The following is a 21,754-nucleotide window of genomic DNA, read 5'->3' on the forward strand; positions in this document are numbered from 1 at the left end:
CTAAAAATCAACTACTTTTTATGACAGTTGAGTATATCAGGGGTTCCTTGCTTCCAAATACAAATGACTCTGTTCTTATTACTGAATATTCAGTTGCTCTCATTAACTATACTACTACTTTCAGTATTTGTATAAGAAAAACTGAGAAGGAAGAGTCACTGAAGCTGTCATACTTCCAAAAAGTTATATGGCAATATACATTCCATACTGTATACTTCTCTATAAATATATTGCTTTGTTGGTGTTATTTTATTGATTGAAACCTACATTTTACATCTCATATTTACAACACATCTAACTTTCTCAAAACACACCAGGAAAAATATGGTACAAATAAGTAGAATTCACTTTCATTCCCCCACTCCTTTACAGAAAATAAAAAAATAAAAAAGACAAGCACTCTTAGGAATCCTTTTACTGCTTTGAAATTACAAGCATGTATTAGGCACACACACACTTATTGAAAAGTTGTCTACCTGCCTTTCAGCATGCAAATGCTTCCAAACCACTGGAATGGCTGTACAACCAATAATTAGTTATAGAAAGAAATTTAAGACTGCAATAAAGAAACAAAACATTATATCAATGTGAAATTGCACGTCACTAAGAAGTTTTACAATTCTTTCCTGTTTTATGTATGAAAACCCAAGATGTTATGTGACTTGTCCTCTCAGCATCACATTGAATCTCTTTAAGAACCTCTGTTGAAATCAAAACAAAATATAAAATTTGTGCTTCTCTGTCTTTCATGTTAAGATGTAGTTACATCACTGTGAGATACAGAAAGAGAAGACACTGACACTCAGTGCAACAGAGGGAATAAAGGTGTTAGTATGCTTTGGTTTTTTTCACAGAACCTCAAAAACACTCAAAGTCTTTCAAAGTTAATGACAGTATTGCATACTTCTGTGTAATTTACCAATCTGTGCATCACCCATGGAAACAAAAGGGAGGAAACTTTCTTCTTATTATGCTCAACAGTTTTGGTCACTAAAGGTGAGCTCGAGATTCAGAGTTTTACTAATATTGCTAAACTTAAAAAGGAAATATAACCTTTAAAATGGAATGCAAACTGAATAGTGTAAAAGCAATTATTCACTTTTGAACTTCTTCCATGATTTCACAATCTTAAAATAAAATGTATCTTTTTCCCACCATAAATAACATAACTGCCCTAGAACTGCTCATCATTCTCAAAAGAAATACAAAACATATTGAAGAGCAATAAATAAACATTTTGCTAACAGTTACATTTGTACACCATCAGGATGGAACTGCTCTGGAAAACTCTTCTCTTCATATGCAAACTCCTGGGAACACACAACACTAAGTTCATTTAGTTTTTCTTCATTTTGCAGGTAAACTATTAAACACCTGCAATTGGTAACAGTCTCTAGGTATGTGGGGAGGAGAAAAAAAAAAATCAGCCTAGTGCCCAGAGAAAGATTTACACAAATATATAAAAAATAAGTAGGTGTCTAAAATTTAACTTTTTATGTTTCTGCTGTTAGACAAATTTGAATTTTAAATACATTAATCATCTACAGCTAAAACATTTATCAGCAACAATATGTAGTTCAGACTACTTCTTCCCCTGCCAACAAAATCTTTTTTCAGACACGCTATTCCTTCATGTACTATTTGGAGGGAAATACTTCTCTGTAATAAAAATTCCTTCTGTATTTTTTTTCACTCCCTTCCAACTTATACCAAACAAGAAAGCATAACACACATCCTTTTATGGTTAAAAAGATCCTGACCAAGGTTCTTAATGTTCTTGGACAAGCGATGCCCACATTACCACAACATTTTCTTGACTTAACACAGTTTGAAGATGAGGATGATGCCTTACATGCTCCAGGCTGAATAGATTTGTTAGGAAAACATGTCCTGACAGATATGCTTAAGGGAATAAAGTCATTGATTAATCAAGAAAGGAGTCCATTAAAATAATGGAATTAATATATTTGCAGATGGTTACTTAACAGGACACTGTCAAGGTATTTTTGTCAATTTTTAAATATTCTTTTCTCAATCAACATTGATAAATACTTTGCTGTATATATGTCTAGCTTTCAGCGTGTTAGAATCTGGTTTGCAATTAATGGGTGCATAAAAAGTAAATAGTTCCAAACTAATAATTTACTTAAATATAATAAAAAGAGCATTTTCAAATACTTTGTTTTCCATGCAATAGTTTTGCAAGGATCTGAATGCACTCATGCACAGGACAAAAAAGTAAATATCTGGAGACTGCACTGTGAAAGTTTCAAAGTAGCATTTTGGAAAGCTTACACGCAGTAAGCTTCCAAAATATTTATCTCAATAAGAATCTTTTTCTTTGTATTTTTCAAAGAATACAAAATTAGAACACAAAGATGAACAGATAAGACTTGTTTCCACTCTTTCTCTGTGATTCAAAAAGTACACACTAATGTGTTTTCTATAGCTCTAAGTATCTTAATTGATAGTAACTTTCCAAATTGCTTTAATATGGTAATGCAAAGATCATTCATCTTTCTCTACAAATACAAACTCTTGTTTTTTCTGTCTGACCCCAGAATAGCTTTTGCATATTAAATGATCTGATAAGCTTGTCTTCATATTGGAAACTTACTATTGATTCTCTTAGCTCACGTGTAGGGCTATTTTCTTCACAGTAACAGTGATGAACAACTGAACAACTCAGTGGAGGAAGGAGAAAACCAGCTGCATTTTGACCTACCACAAATATTCTTGTAACTGATCACTTGACTAAAGATTTGTTTTCAAACTGTATAATCCCTTAGATGGGCATTCCTAAATTGATTTAAAAAACCATGAAAGAGGATTAGCTTGCAGGAAGGAGTTTACATACAAATTCAACCAAATATCTCAGTGCTAACCAAGTGTAACTAGTCAATTTGGGCATTCAACCCACTTGAGCAAAATTGTTCTAAAACTTTTTGGATGATTAAAGATTTTCCAATGTCAGCAAGTTTTTCATTCAAATGTACACACATTGTAATGATTTCTTCCCCTTTTAATTTGGTTTCAGATTCACTGCGTATGTGAGCACACTTTCAGGTGCCTCCCTGCTCTCTTCCCTCTTTTCTCAACCTGATTTTAGTCTCAAAGATCATTAAGTTGTTAGAAGCTATATCAAGATCAGCAGTCAAATAGAGGTGACAGACAACTGATTACCCACCAAATGTTGCAATGGGTAAATTCAGCTCGCGATGAATGGTAGCAACTTGGGGGCCAACCAGTGAAAACCACATCCCCCATCTTCTCAATTTATCAATTGCTACATGAGAGACACATGGTGGAACCATAATGGCATAGCATAGAGGGATTAAAACCTTTAGGAAATGAACCTTCACTATTTATACTGCTCACAAATCTGGTTGTTTTACTTAAAATCTTAAAACTTACAACTGTGTGTGCCAGGCAACTGCACACATATCACCTTGCTCTGTAAGCACACACTCAACCTTTTCTCTTGCTGAACTGCATGGCAAAATTTAGTATTTAATTTTTTTGGTTACATCCTATTTACACAGATCACTATTACAATTTTCCAAGTTTCCCAGGAATCCATTGCTCCAAACCCAATGAACTGCAATTTATATGAACATTTTTTTCTTACTAGGCTTCCCATGATTCTCAGTTCTCTTCGATTAAATTACCTTTTAAATGCTATTCCTTCTCTTTTATTTAGTATTGAAGCAATTTATTAATATACTGTGTATTCATATGCTGTTACTTACCTTTTGATAGCAGTGATAACATTTTGTTACCTCTGGCATAAAGTTTCCTACACCATTTTTCTAGGAGAGGCAAGCGTATCCAGTTATATTCACAAAATTTACAAATAAAGAAGCCAAGGAAAAAGAATTCTGCATACTGCAATACTGCCTCACATGAGTCAGAGAGATAATACATGTCTCCAAGTTGCTTTAACAGGTATAGTCTCCTAAATCTGATACTATCATTGCCTGAAGGCCTTTAGACTGGGCTGCAGTTTGATCACACATCTTTTCAAGAAGGAACTGGTAACATGTGATAAACAAAAAAAAAAAAACCAAAAAAAAAAAAAAAAAAAAAAAAATTTTTGAACCACAGCCCCCAAACCCCCCGCCGCTCGGCGGGGCTCCATTTCCTCGTCGTAAAACTCCTTCCTCCGTTACCAGTGGGCTAAATATCGACTCCAATCAACAGACTTAATATAACAGCTCTTCTGTCGTAGTATTTGTGTGTGGTCCCCATGAACTGAAAAATTGGAAAAAAAAAAAAAAAAAAACAAAAAAAAAAAAAAAAAAAGAAGAATATTTTAGCTATTAAGTTGGTGCCATACAGTAAAACTGATGCTATAAGAACACAATCATAAAATGCCAGTCTTGTTTATTAAAAATTCAGTTGCACAGCTTCTCATGAAACATTTGCTATTGCAACCAGAAGAATCCCTCTGGTAATTTTGTTCCAAGATTTCTTTTGTTTTAGGAGAGCTCATAAAGCATGCTGTCTAAAGTTTCATATTATTAGCACCACAGTGCTTTATTTCTACCAAACAAGTTGCATAAATCCTAGTCTCTGGTCTTTATTCCAAATACACTGCCTGCTCTAAATAAGTCTTTTTATTACCCAGTATCCAACTGTTAATTTCCACATCTTGAAATAAAGTTGCAACAATGGCTCCCAATTTTAAATTAAAAAAAACCTAAAACTTGGAAAAGCAGCTTGAGTTGCCATTTTAAAATGAATATTTAATGCAAGATAAACAGCTCTTCTGTTCAGTATTTCTTGTGCAGTCAAGGTTAATTACACAGAGCAAAGTCTAGAAATTACTGCCATTTTAATAGCATTTTACATACACTGTCAAAATACATGATAAGCATAAAACAAAATGGATATGTAAAGAACTACATTCTACCTAGAAAGTAAGCGTTCCATTTATAAACAAAGAGGAAATACAATGTAAAATATAAAACTAAAATTGTATCTTCATTTAGACATTTCTTACCCAGAGAGGACTATCAGACAGTCAGCAAGCCAAATTTCATGTACTCCTTGCTTTGTCTTTTATTGCTTTTTTATCATTATTATTTTTTAGAAATCAGTGAAATGGTTAAAGTGCTTTTCTTTCACACAGAACACAGATGGGCTCTGGTAACTCTGGAAGGAAAGTATTAAGAAGTTCTAAGCGTCATAAGAGATACACTCTATTTCGTCGAGCTTCATAACATATTAAAAAGAGCCTGTTCCTGGGAAATATTATGTACTTGGAGCGAGTTTATTGCCATTGAAGTCAGTGACATACAGGGACCATCTCATGCCCTTCAGAAATGGAAACCAAATGCTTTTTATTGCTTGGACTGATAGCTGGAACTCCGAGCCCTTGTCTTTCTAATACTAGAGGGAGTTTTGTTGTTGTTTAACTATATAGGTTGGGGGGGTGCATACAGTTTTCCAATGGAAAAGGTGACTTATACGAGTCCTGTGTAGGTTATATACGTCTTATAAGTTATTGTCCACGTGTTAAGAGATGCCCATAATAACTAAAATCAACAGGTACTTAAGACACTCAAGAACAGTAAAGAATTTTCAGGACGGACAACATAAAAATCCTTACCAGTGGAAAATTAGCCTATGAGGAAAAAACCCAGCAACTCTCAAGTCATACAACTCTCCCTGTTGACAGAAGCAGCTTGCTTTTCCATCCAAAAAAAAACGTGCCAAAATGCACTGGATCTGAATGACTGCTCATTGTAATTGTGATGAATTGTGAAAGTTATAGAAAGAGAGGGGAAAGGAAGAACACCGTTCTGGTTAGAGCCTTCAACAAGCTCTCTACTCACAGCTCAGGATTCCACTGTAAAAAGAACATCTATTTCTCCCATGCTTCAAGTTCTGCCCCAAAAATAGAGGGGTTTTTCCACATTTCCAACTACTGTGAACAATATATTAAATACACACTTGTGAGATGCTTAGTTACTATTTTCTTCTAGCCTATGTAGATAAAAAGAGACAATACCTACATATATGTCAAAATGGTAACCTGCATATAATTTGACCTACATTTCAAGAGGTAATCTTATCACTTAACAATAGCGAGATGAAAAATAAGATTTATTACTTTCAAAAAGTCGTGAGTCTAGGTGAAATGAGATAGAATTAATGATTTTATCTAGGACACACTATAAATGCTAAACAATGAAAATAATCATTTGGAACGAGCATGTTTATTCTTTGTTAAACAACACATTACATTGTCCTCAGGGTTCTTGCAAATGAGTAGCTAATTATTTACATACCATCAGTCAGTCACCAGTTTTAGTCAAGACATCAGTCACATTTGTCTAATATTTTTCTAGACCAGAAAATATGTTACAGTAAAACACAGAATATCTGATATCTTCAAATATATAAACATATTTAGATATATTAAAAAAAATACACATTTCAGCAGTTTATTGTAAAAGCTAACTCCAATAAGCAAATCATTAAAATAACAAAGAATCGCAAGAGTTGGAGCAGTATTATTAGTTTAACTCTGTTTCACTATTTTCCTCCAGCAGAAGTACTTCCTATCTATGTTATGTGGATGTACTTAAATATTGTTTGTGCACTCCAGACAGTTCATTATGTAATTGAAAAACAACACTTAATTCACAGACATCTTTTTCACAACTTTTAACGTACTAGTAACTTTTAAGACCCAAGGAGTACACCTAATTGCATCCAATGAAGGCAAATTAATGCTCCTCCCCACTGCCCCATCTCTCCCATGGACGTGCTGTTTGCAATGATTACAGGTCCCAGCACACAAAAGACATACAAGTTTTGACACGAACACTTAAATCATTAAAACAGAAATACACAACAGGTCTGAATTTTATTTCTCTTTCTTTCAGTGTTTCACTGAGACGCTGCTAAACAAGGTAATCTGTTGTCCAGCCTTCTCTACCTAAAGTCTCCTTCTAAAACAGAAAATACTGAAATGTACCTTATGTACACAAACAACTACTTTCCTAAATCGAAGTTACTATAGAAATGCAAAGCTTAATAGAAACATGGCACATTATTCATTAGCAATTAGTGGAGAAAATGCTGTGCATGCTGTGCAAAATAGTAGAACATCCTAAATGTTTTGTTTTGGGGGTTTTTTGGTTTGATTTTTTTTTTTTTTACTTTATGTTTCATGATATTATGATCAATGACATTGTCAGTATCAATTAGACAAAAATAAACGTGATGGATCATCCAACCTCAGAATATTTACTGCTGACAGTAACTGATTCAACACTAAAGCTTTAATTTTTCTTTCTTCTTTTTTTTAAATTATATTTTTGGCTTTAACCTTTAAATCTATGAAACCAAATAAAAATCAGCAGTTACACAGTTATTTTTCAGATACATATTAAAAAAAAACCCAAACCCTCCATTTTTTTAGATTGATAGCCAAAGGATTTTGTGTATTTAAAGAAAATAGTTACCAGTGCAAATCACAGAATCCAAAACAAGAATGACTAAGAATCATATGAAATCATCATACAGACGTACATTCATGTTAGTACTATTCTTTCTTAAGAAGACAGACATAATCTAGTAATCTGAAAGGCAGAACAAAAAAAACCCCAACAAACATTCTAACCAACCCATTATAGTAAATAACTGGCATTTTCGTATACAAAATTCACTTCAAACCTCAAAATATGAGCTGCTGTAGGACTTAAGCCCTGATCTGAAGACTAAGGCAGAAAACTAAGAGCAGAAAGAGGACAGCACTGAAATATCCTTCTTAACATCCTACTATCATGCTTTATCTACTTCTACATTTGCAAATGCAGATTTGCTGGTTAATGAATTTTACAGATTATTGCTACGCTCATATTATATGCTCAAGAACTTCTCAAATATTTTTCTCTTCAGGAAGAAGTGGAAATGGGAAACTAAAGAAAAAGGTTTTAAAATATATATCCAAGATCCTTTTCCCAATTTAAGACCACTGTATATTGCTACTTCTACATACTATGGGTGGACCATGACAGATAAAACAAGCACCATCATTATGTAATAACCTGCAATTATTTTTAAGGCTATTGAATTCCATTCTTCCTATGCAACACACAGAATGCAAATGGAAAGCAATAGTACAAATTACAAGCCCTAACAAGGCAGTAAATCTGAACCAAGTCACGCAACATAACTATAAACAGAAAGTCTATAAACTTTCCCACCAGATGCAAAAAAAGGCTTTTAAATTTCAGAACCTATTCTTTTAAACTTGTTTTTCCTCATTCTTTTTTAGAAAATCAATGAAATTGATTTAGAAATTTTAGAAAGAAGATTTTTAGAAAATCATCTCAGAAGAGCAAATTAGTAGTTCTAACAAATTAGAGAAAAAAAATCTCAGAAATTGAGATGACTGTTGTAAGATTTAATTTATCAGTAGATGTGGTGGTCCTTTCCTTTACTATTGCATTATAAAAAAATATGTTTAAATATAAGATAACTGTCATCAGAAATACAGTTGATTGGGGATTATGATTCATATTAAGATCATAACCTATAAAAATCATCCGCTGTGTAGAATGAGCTGTTCCAGTTGACAGATCTTATTAACAAAATCTGCCAATGAATTACAGAAAAAGCTGATTTTAAAAATTGCTTTTGGCTTTCAGCATATGGAGCTTAAGGTGCTCCTGACACTAACATATTTTATGTGGTTTTAGTGACTAGTTACTACAAACAAATCATGTGGTTGTGAAAAAGTTGTACTAATAAAATTTAGTGAGAATAAAGGGAACGGATCAGTTTACAAAATTCAAATATAACATGTTCTGATTATAAAGCATACTTTTATAGGGCTTTGCTTCCCTTGGATTATGGGCAGCCAATATTAGAATAAAATTATGAAAGGATGACTAACTAAATCATAGTTTCTGTAAGAATTTCTGGAGCTTCAATGAATTATAGCAGTAACACTTGACTCTTAACTCTCCAATGCCAGAATCAGTAGATTGTGTGGCAAGGCAAGAGGGCTGACCTACTCTGCAAAACTCTGTCAAGTTAATAATTGCACTGCAGCAGTAAGACAAGCTAAGAAGCACAACACTTCTATACGGTGGAATAAGTAAGATCTTACACTTTTACCTACAGTGAAAATTGAAACATCCTGCTAAATAATAATAAGAAAAAAAAAGCCAAAACAAAAGGACCAAACGTTTATGGCTGATAAATCTTATGTTCTTTAAGCTATTATGAAAAACTAGACAATTAACAATATTAAAAGTCACTACTTTTCTGACTCCACAACTTCTTAAGCTGCCAGAATCATTTCACAACATGAACACCTTTTTGTTATTTTAACTTTTAAAATTTATTATTATTGGCCTCACTGACTATGCAAGCTCCCCTGCTTGGAGTTTGCATCCTTCTGGCAACAGGCTGTTATTCTGACACTGACCACCATATTGGGGGAAAGCAACACTCTCCATTGCACTTCATTTAGTACTTTTTGATGGAAAAAGTGGACAACAAAAGTAAACCACAAATTTCTGGGCCCAGGCTAAAATGAAAGATTCTTAGAGACAAGTATCAATGACATCTCTTCTTGATAAATGCCTTCCACAGACACAGATTACATTTATTCTCATGGCCTCTAGATCATACAGTTTATTGGATTCAGCTACTACAAACTACTCTGTTCTGAACATTGCCAGTACTAACTTGCACAGACCCACTTCTAATCTAAAATCTCAATGGCTCATTATAATTGCATGTTATAAAGTTGCCTTTAAACTATTAACAGAAGAAACCTAGACAATCCTTGATGATTCAATATTCCGTTTAAATAATTTAATGCTGGTACAATAAGCAATCTAGTGAATATCAAACTAATATCTACTTTTAAAATTCAAACTATTTGCTCTGAATGCTAACATAGCTCTCAAGATAAGGACCATATTACGGAATACAATTCAGGAAGTAAACTTTATGGCTCTGTCACAAAATCTTAAATAGCATAAGATTAACAGCAATCTATGTATTAGCTTAAAAGACCATGGCGAAATGATTGTGAATTATGAGAACTACAGCATTTCCTACAAGTCTCATAAACCGCCAGATTTCCTATTTGTAAAACAGGTAAAATGACAGCTGGCACAATAGACATGACAAGCTTCGTATGATATACAGGTCCATCATTCTACTCAATACAGAAGACATATATACATTATGGGAAGATAGTCAAATAGTATATTCTGAAAAATGTTCTATGCTCTTTTGAGAGGTAGGCGCCCCATACAGTCTAACACAGTCTAGCGTAAAAAGATCAAGTCAGATCTGGACTCTTAATTCCTTTTTGCCATTGACTTTGTAACCTTAAGATATTACACAGCAGGTTTTAGTCAGCCAGCTACCAAAATGAAATGACATTTAAAAGAAAAAGAAAATATTATTCTTTTTCATAAAATCATATAATGTTTTGGGTTGGAAGGGACCTTAAAGATCATTGAGTTCCAACCTCCTCACCATAGGCAGGGACACCTTCCACTAAACCAGGTTGCTCAAAGCCCCATCCAGGCTGGCCTTGAACACTTCCAGGGATGAGGCATCAACAACTTCTCTGGGCAACCTGTTCTAGTGCCTCCCCACCCTCACAGGAAAGACTTTCTTCCCAATGTCTAATCTAAATCTCCTCTCTTTCAGTTTAAAACCGTTACCCCTCGGTCCTATCACTACACTCCCTCATAATAAGTCTCTCCCCATCCCTCCTGTAGACCACCCTTCAGGTACTGGAAGGCTGCTATAAGGTCTCCCCAGAGCCTTCTCTTCTCCAGGCTGAAAACCCCCAAATGTCTCAGCCTGTCTTGATAGGACAGATGCTCCAGCCCTCTGAACATCTTCCTGGCCCTCCTCTGGACTCCCTCCAACAGGTCAATGTCCTTCATACGCTGGGGGCCCCTGAGCTGGACACAGTACTCTAGGTGAGGTCTCACCAGAGCAGAGGGGAGGGGACGAATCACTTCCCTCGCCCTGCTGGCCATGCTTCTTTTGATGCAGCCTAGGGTGCGGTTGGCCTTCTGGGCTGCCAGTGCACATTGCTGGCTCACGTTGAGCTTCTCATCCACCAACACCCTCAAGTCCTTCTTCTCAGGGCTGTTCTCAATCCATTCTTTGCCCAAGCTGTATTTGTGCTTGAGATTGTCCTGACCCAGATGGAGGACCTAGCACTTGGCCTTGTTGAAATTCATGAGGTTTGCACAGGCTTACCTCTCAACCCTGTCCAGGTCCCTCCGGATGGCATCCCTTCCCTCCAGTGTGTCAACTGAACCACACAGCTTGGTGTCATCAGCAAACTTGCTGAAAGGTGCACTTAATCCCACTGTTCATATCACTGACAAACATATTAAGTCTGTCCTAATACCAACCCCTGAGGAATGCCACTTGTCACTGGTTTCCACTCAGACATCGAGCCGTTGACCACAACTCTTTGAGTGTGATCATCCCCTCAATCCCTTATCCACCAAGTGGTCCATCCATCAAATTCATGTCTCTCCACTTTAGATAGAAGAATACTATGTGGGACAGCATCAAATGCTTTGCACAAGTCCAAGTAGATGATGTCCGTTGCTCTTCCCTTATCCACCAACACTGTAAGGCTGTTGTGGAAGACCACCAAATTTGTCAGATATAATCTGCCCTTAATGAACACATGTTGGCTGTTACTGATTCCCTTATTTTCCATTTTTTCAGAATATTTAGCTCCATTTTTTTGAGTTAAACAGCAGAAACACTAGCTTTTATACACCTGTGTTTGTGTTTTCATATTTGCAGCGATTTGACACAAACCTTAAATGATGTCAAATAAATCAAACTGCTAAATCACAATAGCAAAGAAACCAGCCTGGAAAATGTCTCATTTGACCCTGCATATTATAATGAACCTTTGTTTGTTCTCGACTATAGTTGATTACTCAAACATACACAAATATTGCACTCTTTTCACAGCACTTGGAATTTGGTCTACATCGTAAACAAAAGTTGCACTGACGCCTTTTAACAGGCTTCCAAATGATGAAATCACAGTAAGAAAAAAACACAAATATGTTCTTATCTTTCATTTTGAACTTGAGGATAAACCTTTTCCATTGACAGTCTTACACGCAACTGTTTGGCCCCTGGCAATGTGTCTAGACAATGTCTGTTATTTGTTTCAGTTCTGAAAGATATGCACTAAATATGATGGTCATCACAAAAAAGCTCTTCAGAAAAAACAGGTTTAAAGATTTTTTTTAAATCTTCTACAAAAAGAAATTAGGTCTGCTTTGCATATTTCCTTTACACTTGAATCGTAAGAAATTATTGGAAGGCAGCTGGTCACAGCTTCATAGCTAAATTGGTCCAGATATTAGCTATTCCCAGGGGCACAACAAGCAGATACATGAGAATATGAAATTACTTCAAAAATTACAAACAAGAAGGTAGAGGTAATCAGGGTACACACTTAGCCAAAACCTAAAAAACTCCACAGAAATAAAAGAAAAATACCTAAATATCTTGTTTCAGCAGCATCATTGGCAACATACTCTAACGTTCACTGACATTATGCAATCATACTACAGTCACATAATCCAGTACAACTGGTAAATAACACATGTCCCCAAAGCTGAACACAACTACAAAAAATGAAACAAAATTTGGATAAAGTATTTTAGATGCTAAGTCTATTACCGTCATTATTACTGTGACTACATGGTATTTGTAAAGAGGCATAAACGTGACGTAGAGACTGACTCTCAAAACTAGTACATACAGCAAATACTTCAACTTATAAAATGCTGTGGCAAAAATTAAAAATGTTGCAACAAACAGGAAAGAATTCAAGCCAAAATAAATGTGCTGATTAAAAATCCAACTGCAAAAAAGGGTAAGGGAAAGTATAATAGTAAACAGATACGGACATAATGATTTTCCTGAGCCAAATCCACATTCTTGTCAAGTAAAAGAACCTTAATGATAGACTTACCAGTAATGAACCTTGCAGTAGTTTGAGCCACCAGCTTGATTCTGCAATTGTTTCAACACTTGGAATTTTCATTTATGTCAAATGGATTTCCATAAGAAAACAATGTAAAAGTGGATATGAAGGTCCACATTGAATTCAAAATGTTTGTATTGAAGTATAACTTTGTAAAGGAAAAAATAATGAAAGGGTGTCTTTTCACAAAGGTGTAACCCAATATTTATTTTTTGAACAGTTCTTTAGCTTGGAAAATAAAGAATGATACTTCTTCTTTCAAACATGAAGGAATGTGTCATGAAAACTTACAAAACCAGAAATATCTGCTGCAGCCATTACAAGGAGGATTGTTTCCAAATAAATAACTGAAGAACTTGTACCAGAATTTCAGAATTCAAAGGAAGAGACAGTATACTCTGCACTGCTCTTTGAATCATTTGTGCTCTTCTTCATATACTCAGCTAAAAATGCACACACACTTGAACTCAATTTTAAATTTAGTGCAGCGAATACCTTTAAAATAACCTGGTAAATCTGCCCCTGCAGTCCATAACAACCCAACTTATGCTACACCTTCAAATTTTTATTCTTTATAGGGAAAGGAGAATACTCTCACCACCATTGGTACAAAGTTGACAGAGTAAGATCTTACGATTCTAGAGTGTATTCTCAACAACGTCAAAGATTTTTTTAGCACTACAGACCGTTCTCACAGCTTACATCCTCAAATCTGAATATTGGCTTACTATATTCAGCTTTACAGTCACACTTGTAGTGTGATAACTACTGACATCAATAAAAATTTCAGAAGAGCATTATAAATTATTTGGGTACTAGGAGTGACTGATGAGGCAAAAATAATGGTCTTTAAAAATTCCACCAGTTTTAAATACAAGCAGTATTAACCAGGCATCAAAAAAGAGGATGACAGAGAAAGTTAACACAGTTTTGGACTTTGCAAGTCATTACAGAGAAGCTACTGCACACGATAAGGCTGGCTACAGACTAGAACGTAATTCAAACCCATTAAATTCTGCAGTTAAACATTAAGGTGTTAATACACTAATAGCCTTCAATTACTGATTGCTCTTCTACCTTTCCGGATAATATATTAACCATTATTTCCACTGCATGATTGGATGATCTATCATGCCAACGTAACTGGCAGACATGGTAGAAAATAAACTCCTGTTATTGCAACAAATAAAAGATCTATTTATGTCAAAAGTCCATCCAAAAAAAAAAAATCCCAAACAAAAAAGAAGACAGACTGACATGGACAGCTTAAAAAAAAATATCTGATTTTTTTTTTTAAATACCTTTATGAATTTGGACTAGTCTGAACATAATAATTTCAACCCCAATGGAGTAGCTCCAGTTCTACCTGCCTATATATTGTTGGCATATGAGATGACATTCATATAACTGATAATGTCAGAATACAAGGAGCTAAAGGCAGCAGGGGTAAAAGATCCATGACTGCTACAGAACACTCTGTCATAATCCATGCCAGAGTCTGAATCAAACCATTCTTCTGCCGTCAACACAAACTACTGCAATAAAACAGTATTTCTTCTCCTGTGGCTACTCATCCAGACTACACATCACCTTCCTCCCACAGTTAACTTGTCAGTTTGCATAGTAAAAGTCTGCATAAGAAAGCTAAGTACATTTCCCAGCAAGAAGGTCCTGCTGCTGTAAAAACCCAGGTATTACATGCAGAAATACGTTAATTTTAAAAGCCCAAAGATAAGACATTAAGATTTTAGAAATGTCAAAAGAAAGGTAAACTAGGAAACTTTGATTCTGCTACTTTCTGAGTGTGTCTCTTCACATCACACAATCTCTCTATATATGCAAAATAAATACACATTTTCCTTCAGACTAATGAGTCATTCAGTACTCGGGGTGAACAATGCTCCAGGAAGCAGTTGTGGAGCACTGATGATTTATGAACAGTATACCAACCTTGTTTAGAGGGAGATGGAAGATGTTTAGTGAATGTGATAGGTAATTACAGTAAGGAGGAGTATGCTCTCATGCATTAAAACATTACTTTTTAGAAGCAGAAGTAGAATCTGTTTCTGCCACAGGGTTCCTACACAATGACAGTTACTTACTGAAGTCGTACACCACCTTCCAACCTTCAAGTCACATCACTTCCCCAGAAGCTGAGGAGAGGTATAAGAGAGCCCTATGACTGAAGCTATTGAACATGCTGGGTATGCACATGTCCTAAAATTCTTGATCAATCTAAAATTGTTCCTGGAAAATATGACAATTTGGAGTTCCTGCAGGAGGAGACAGCATAGTTCATGTTGGATGTTCTCAGTCTCCTTTTTTCCACAGGGCCTTTCAGAAGCAACTCACAGCTATCCTGCACTCCACGTGAACTGTTGCTGCATCCTGCTTCTCAACGCCATTGTTCCTAAGGCGGCCTTGGCCAACCCTCTTACATCTGACTGGCCACATTCCCATCAAGTGAGAAAAGAAGGCCCTGATGAAAGGCAGCACCTGGGAGAAGGGCTGCTACCATGAACACAGGAACAAACTGAAAATTACTGGAGGCTTTTGAGAAAATTAGGATTGGCTCATTACTCCAAGAGCAAGCAGTCTACAGAAGGTAAAGAGATCATAGGATACTGACCTCAGACTACAACCAAAAGTTTCAGTTAGATTACAGTTGTACCCGCCTTTATTTTCATGGTTCTTAGCTCGAGACATCTAACTGAAGAAACACTGAAGATTCACACTTGCAACTATGATCTAACAATAGTTGAAGACAGTTCAAACAATAAGATGAAGAGGAGGTAAGCGGATCTACACTGACATTTTCATCTCAACACATTAGTTGCTAAACATTAAGTAGCTGTTCTCCTTTTCAAATGTTTAAAAGTAAAAAGCTGAGTAAGGAGGCAGACATGCAGCTTAAAAGAAAGATGGGTTGTTGGCAACATCAGCTGACTCAAACCTTGTCAGCAGCAGCAGTTCTGACACTTCATTCTGACAGTAATGATAGACAGAGAGAACCCAGATCTCTGTGTTCTCTGAATATAGTAACACTGACATTATGATGGGCTTCCACAGTAACTACTTGAAAGAGTGACTGTCCACCTGCTGTGAAAACCACTCATTTCACATTATTCCTTGTTGATAGTTTGTCACAAGTTTTTTTGTTTGTTTGGTTGGTTTTTTTACTCCCTAGCAAAGAGAGAAATACTTTTTTCCAACACACATCAATACTCTGCAGTCCTACTTTCTAAAATATCTTGTCAAATTAGCATTTATTGTAAACAATGAAGCAAAATAATTATCAAAACCTTCAGTTCATGTCATCAGTACTTGCTTTCATTCCCTGTTAAGAAACAGTATATTTAGTTTGCTTTTCTGTTTCTATTATCAAGGCTACTGGTGCAATTGGACTGCTCATTGAAAAAAGCAAACACTTAAATAGCAGGGAATTCCATATACTCCTATCAAAGGAGTTTATCTGGAAATATTTAAATTTATTCCTCAATATAATACCTTGGGTATGGTCAAGCATTTGCTATTTATCATACGGTCTAAAAAGCCAGAACCTCCACATTATATACAGTCTTCTATAATGATCCAAATCCTTCAAGGTCTTTTAGAGTGACAGGCGTATATTTACTACCTAGTAAAACAGCATGCAAAACAATAGTATGTCTAACATCACCTTGCCAAAATATAATCCAATCAGATTTGGAAACAGTGGACTTTAAAACTCTTGGAGAGGAGGAGGTCAGGAAAGTCAAAATAGTTACTAAGAACATTTCAATAATTCATACTCTCTCACAGACACTGTCAAATTATACATTTGTTTTTACCTTGAGAAGGTAGGTAGGAATATTGCTGAAGTCTACAGGCAACTTTAAGAGGAAACGAGCTGAGAATTCTCCAGTCTGTGAAAAAAGATAACACTAATGAGACTCGGTGTCTAAAACAGAACCACAAATTGAACAGTCTGAGGATGAAATATTAACCAGAAAAATGTGTAAGAGCTCATACCAAACAGAAGGGTTGAGATGTAAAACAACATTTCTCAATGGAATTACTGAAGAGGAAAAAAATAATTTACAGATTTCACAGATGTTATATGAGAAAATACTTAAAAACCGTAAAACATCATTGCCAGTAAGTCAACAGCAAAAAGTACTCATAATACAACAATGTGCATGACAAAAATCAGACCGTACTTTGTTAGGCCCTAAATATAGATCTACATTGGCTGTATTCATTTCCGGACAAAGGTCCAGTGAGACCTGCAAATGGTCTGAGAGCAAAGGTAAAAAACTGACAACTTTACAAGAGCATATATATAAAATAGAGGCATCTTCACAAACATTGCAGGTATACATAAAAGAATTTGTGTTGAGTAAAGTGAGAATGTATGAAAAGCGTCCCCTGAATAAACAAAGAGGAAAGAACTGAAGCAGAAGGTTTTATAAAGTTTGTTTTCAGAATTATGTGACTATTAACACCTAGACAACCGTTTACTGAAAATTTGCCAAGTGTCCCCTACACATTGCGGGTTTTTATGCATAAAGTGTATGCAAAGGAAATGGAAAGGATTTCCTTTCTGTTTCATACACTTCCTTAAAACCAGACTTTTCCACCTGGTTATGAAGCAATGAAGTTGGCTCTTTTTGAAAAACAAATGCCTGCCTAATTTCCTCCATATTAGTTTCTTGTAATCTCTATTTTTTAATTCAATAAAGTAGCCATATAGCAGCTATTTTTTTCATGTTGAATTAACAGCACAAAGTGTCAAACGTTAATTTTATACAGTTAAGTACAAAGTATTATGATATCTTGGGACAAGGCAGCAAAACTTTCAGTTTTAACACTTCCCTATTTTTGCATACATATGCTACTTAGTTATGTAATGACACACAATTTTTAGAAAACAGCACTTTGTTTTAACAGGGAAGTGGAAAAATCAAAGCTTTATGAATATGCAGCATTCGGTCTCCAACAGTAACACGTATGTACTACTACACTATTTCCTGAGCATAATTATCTGTACCTAACTTTCATTTTAATAATATTTAAAGTGTTTTGTGTAGCCAAAGTGCGAATAAAAATACTTCAAGCAAGAAGTGCACAAGATATAAATTTTAAGAGAGTGCACACGCATCTCTGGTGAACGTGCATATTGCAATTCTCATTAAGGGTGAATGTAAATACCATACTAGATTTAAACAGGATCATCTTTATTGTGTAGACAGCTATACCTTGTGGTAAGCAAAAGCCTGTAATAGGCCTGAAATAACAGAAGCATCCTTTCTAGAAAATGCAGCAGTGACCTATGGAAGAGATATAGAGAATCTTGACAGTGAACAGGTTGTCTGGAAACATGTCCAGACGGTGTCTGAATATCCCTAATGATGGAGATCCCACAGTCTCTCTGAGTAACCTGCCCCAATGCTCAGACCTCTCAGTACTCAGGGGCCACTCAGATGTCAGAAGGATAGCTCTTGGGCCACTGCTTTAACACATTTAGTACATGTTATCACAAGAACTCCACACAGCTACGGGGACAGTTTGCCAAAGGCTACAACTCTTCAAGAGGAAAGCATTCACAGTCACCTACACTGATACTGAACATTTGTAATATGTCTTTGCAAAATAGTCAGTACTTTTGCCTTCCCTCTTGATTAGCTGTGCTAATCCATAAATTGTTTTGAGATTAACATACGTGAAAACATGAAGGCTGTCACTGACCATACACCACTAGACCACAAGCCTCCATAATCATGGAACCCACCAATTGCTACGCATATTGATTGGCTGAATAGAACATTGAAGAAAACCAGCTTGCCAATTCATAAGCCTGAGAAAGTACTGGCGGTCAAAGCCAATGGAAACTGGCTTTCCAAAATAAAGGGTAAGCTGCTCTGCAGGGCAGCTGAGGAATATAAGTGATTGTTTGCTAAGGACATTATTTTCTGTGGTACTGACATGAATTAAAACTGAGAAGGAAAAAATTTTACAGAACTGGATTCCTTCAATTATTTTATGTGTAAATTAAGCAAACATTTCACCCCAAGCAACTAAACACATATAGAAAAAGATGCTGTATTAGGCAAATGAACAATAAGCAATGCTAGTATCTGTGCCAATTTGTTTCTTGGTCTATGTATCAGGCATGAACTACAGATAACTCATTCTATCATCACTAAAGAAGAAGAAAAAAAAAAAAAGTATCTTGAATGCAACCAGAATCTTTCCGATGGTACCTTGCCAGTTATATCACTTGCCAAAAGTGTTTTTTGTGATGTTAGGTTGTAACTCACCCTTTTGCCATCTAGCTCAGAATTATCCTCAAAATTTGTCCCTGGTGGTCATACAATAGAGGCAAAGCAATTGCACACAAAAACACCATGCAACAAAAAGTGAGCCTATATTAATTTAAAACCAGACTCGGAAACCTTCCCTGATGACACTACTTGTGAGGGTAGACACCAACTTTCTGATGCTGTATTACTCATGCAAGCAGAAAAATCACTGACTTCATGTATAACACAAAGACTGTTCTGATGACAGTCAGGGCACTTGCTTTTTATTCAGAGTGAAATGGATATTACAGACAGTGCTTCTTGTCTGGACTTAACTTCCAAAAAATGCCATACAACATTTGCCATAAAATCCAGAAAATTATTTGTGGTAAAATACCAAGTCTGATGAACAGAGATGGCCACTGAACAGACGAATGGCCTCTGATCAAAACATCAGCTGCTCCAAGGCGTAGAAGTAGATACGAACTTGCAGTCTACATCTTGTCTGTCATTCCATCGACATTATTTTGCAATGCCTGACTTGGGAAGTGCTGTGGAGGGGCAGGGAGCAGGCCCTGTCCATGGTGCTCACCCACCCAAACCCCACCAGCCAGTCACAGCCACCGGGTCCAGTCCGATCAATTTTGGGCCAGAGCACTGAGGGATTAGATAGTTACTGGGCATCTGTGTCAGATGGTACTCTGCCAACATGAAGCTACTAAGGTAGATAACAGTTTGTCTATTTGTCTAAAGATCTTGGAGGTCACTTCAGAAAATTGAACATACTGGAACAAACATATGAAAGCAAATTTCTGTTCCATTTTTGGGACACAGCACTGAATTCAGGCCTCCTCTTCAAACTTCAAACTCATGCACTTAAGAGCATTGCTTTCATAACACTGTGCAAGGTTCATTCATAGATGATTATTTCAGAAGTCTGCTGAGCTAATATCAGTTCCTGAGAGACAGCAAAAATACCAATTTCAATGACTTCTAGGCAGAGGAGATAGTGCGCAGGTTACCTCTTGCTTTTCAGGTAAACGCTGCTATTGCACTGATCATCAACACTAACAAGACAGTTGCAAAGGACATGAAGGAGAACTACACAAATCAGTTTCACAGGTTGGAATTTTAGGACACTCACAGACAAGAGTCTGTCATGTAGCTACCAGGTACGCAGAATCTCTAAACAGGACTCTCAGAGTCTTCTTCATAGAATCATATGGGGTTGGAAGGGACCTCTGGAGATCATCAAGTCCAACCCCCGCACCGGAGTGAGTCTACCTAGAGCAGGTTGCACAGGATCTTGTCCAGGTGGTTTTTGAATGTCTCCAGAGAAGGAGACTCCACCACTCTTCCATAGAGAATGTAAACTTTGAAAATAAAGCATACACTACAGAAACCTCAAATTAATAAATAAAGCATACACTACAGAAACCTCAAATAGCTCTGCAATGATTAAAAGGACGTGTCTCAAAATATATTTAAGATTTATTTTATTGGGATATTTTTAACTAAGACAGTAATTCAAATGCAAAAGAAGTTCTTTATTCAGTCACCAAAGACTATAGAAAGATTCAAAAGGATTTAATAGACATGGCTCTCCAATAAAAGAAGGACAAAACCCCTAGTTTTCTACAATCTTGAGTAGAATTTTGGCAGCTGCCAAAAATTATGATAAAATCTCAGTATGGTTCAGAAAGCTTTCTGCATTTCAATAAAACAGTCTGACGATATTTACAGATGTGGCAAGTTGTTTTTGATGCAAGCTACAGAGAATAACATTTAAGAACAAATTAATTTCAATGAAATATTCTGGTCTATAAACATAAAAGAGATCTGAAGTTCTCTGATAAAGAAAAGTTGCCTTGGCTTAAAATAAAAAACCCTAGATACCTTGTCTAAGAGAAGAAAAACAGATTAATGTATGTACTGTGAGTTGTAGAGTAAATAACCTTGCATCACCTGTAACTTCAGGATTATTTAAGTGACATAAAGTTGAATTCTTGGCCCTGATAACAGGAATGCTGAATTTTCATCAATTTTCAGATGGCATCTGTTTCAGAAGATACTGCTTCTGAAGGCCAGTATATCTTAAGAATATGCTGTTGCTCAAAGTAAGAGGGGGACGCATTCAGCATAAACATGACTAGGTATTTCCTGATACATCTTATTCTGAACATTGCAAGAGAAATATATTGCCAGCGGAAAAGGCTGATTTTTGCAAAGCTTACTCTGCGGCAGAGACCAGTTAAAAAAAAAACCAAAAAACACCACAACACAAACAAAACAAAATCAAAAAAACCAAATTATACACTAATCAAAATGTCTCCATTGCCTCATTTTAGAAGGCTGAGATGGCATACATACAGTGTTTCTACACAGCACAGCACATTTCCCAGGCAAAGGGTACAATTTCAGGAAACAGATAAGCCTGTTTAATGTCTGA

At 35.9% G+C, this 21,754-nt stretch overlaps 1 protein-coding gene across 1 annotated transcript in view; it reads right to left on the reverse strand.

Moving 5' to 3' along the window:
• The window catches only part of BRE (brain and reproductive organ-expressed (TNFRSF1A modulator)), a 170,182-nt gene that overhangs the window by 99,903 nt on the left and 48,525 nt on the right, over positions 1-21,754 (reverse strand). Inside the window, exon 5 of the mRNA XM_014950966.1 lies at positions 16,855-16,929. Coding sequence (XP_014806452.1) covers positions 16,855-16,929 — 75 coding nt within the window. The remainder of the gene's footprint in view (positions 1-16,854; positions 16,930-21,754) is intronic.

The sequence above is a fragment of the Calidris pugnax genome, unplaced genomic scaffold (assembly GCF_001431845.1).
Source record: "Calidris pugnax isolate Ruff unplaced genomic scaffold, ASM143184v1 scaffold24, whole genome shotgun sequence".
Taxonomy (NCBI): Eukaryota; Metazoa; Chordata; class Aves; order Charadriiformes; family Scolopacidae; genus Calidris; species Calidris pugnax.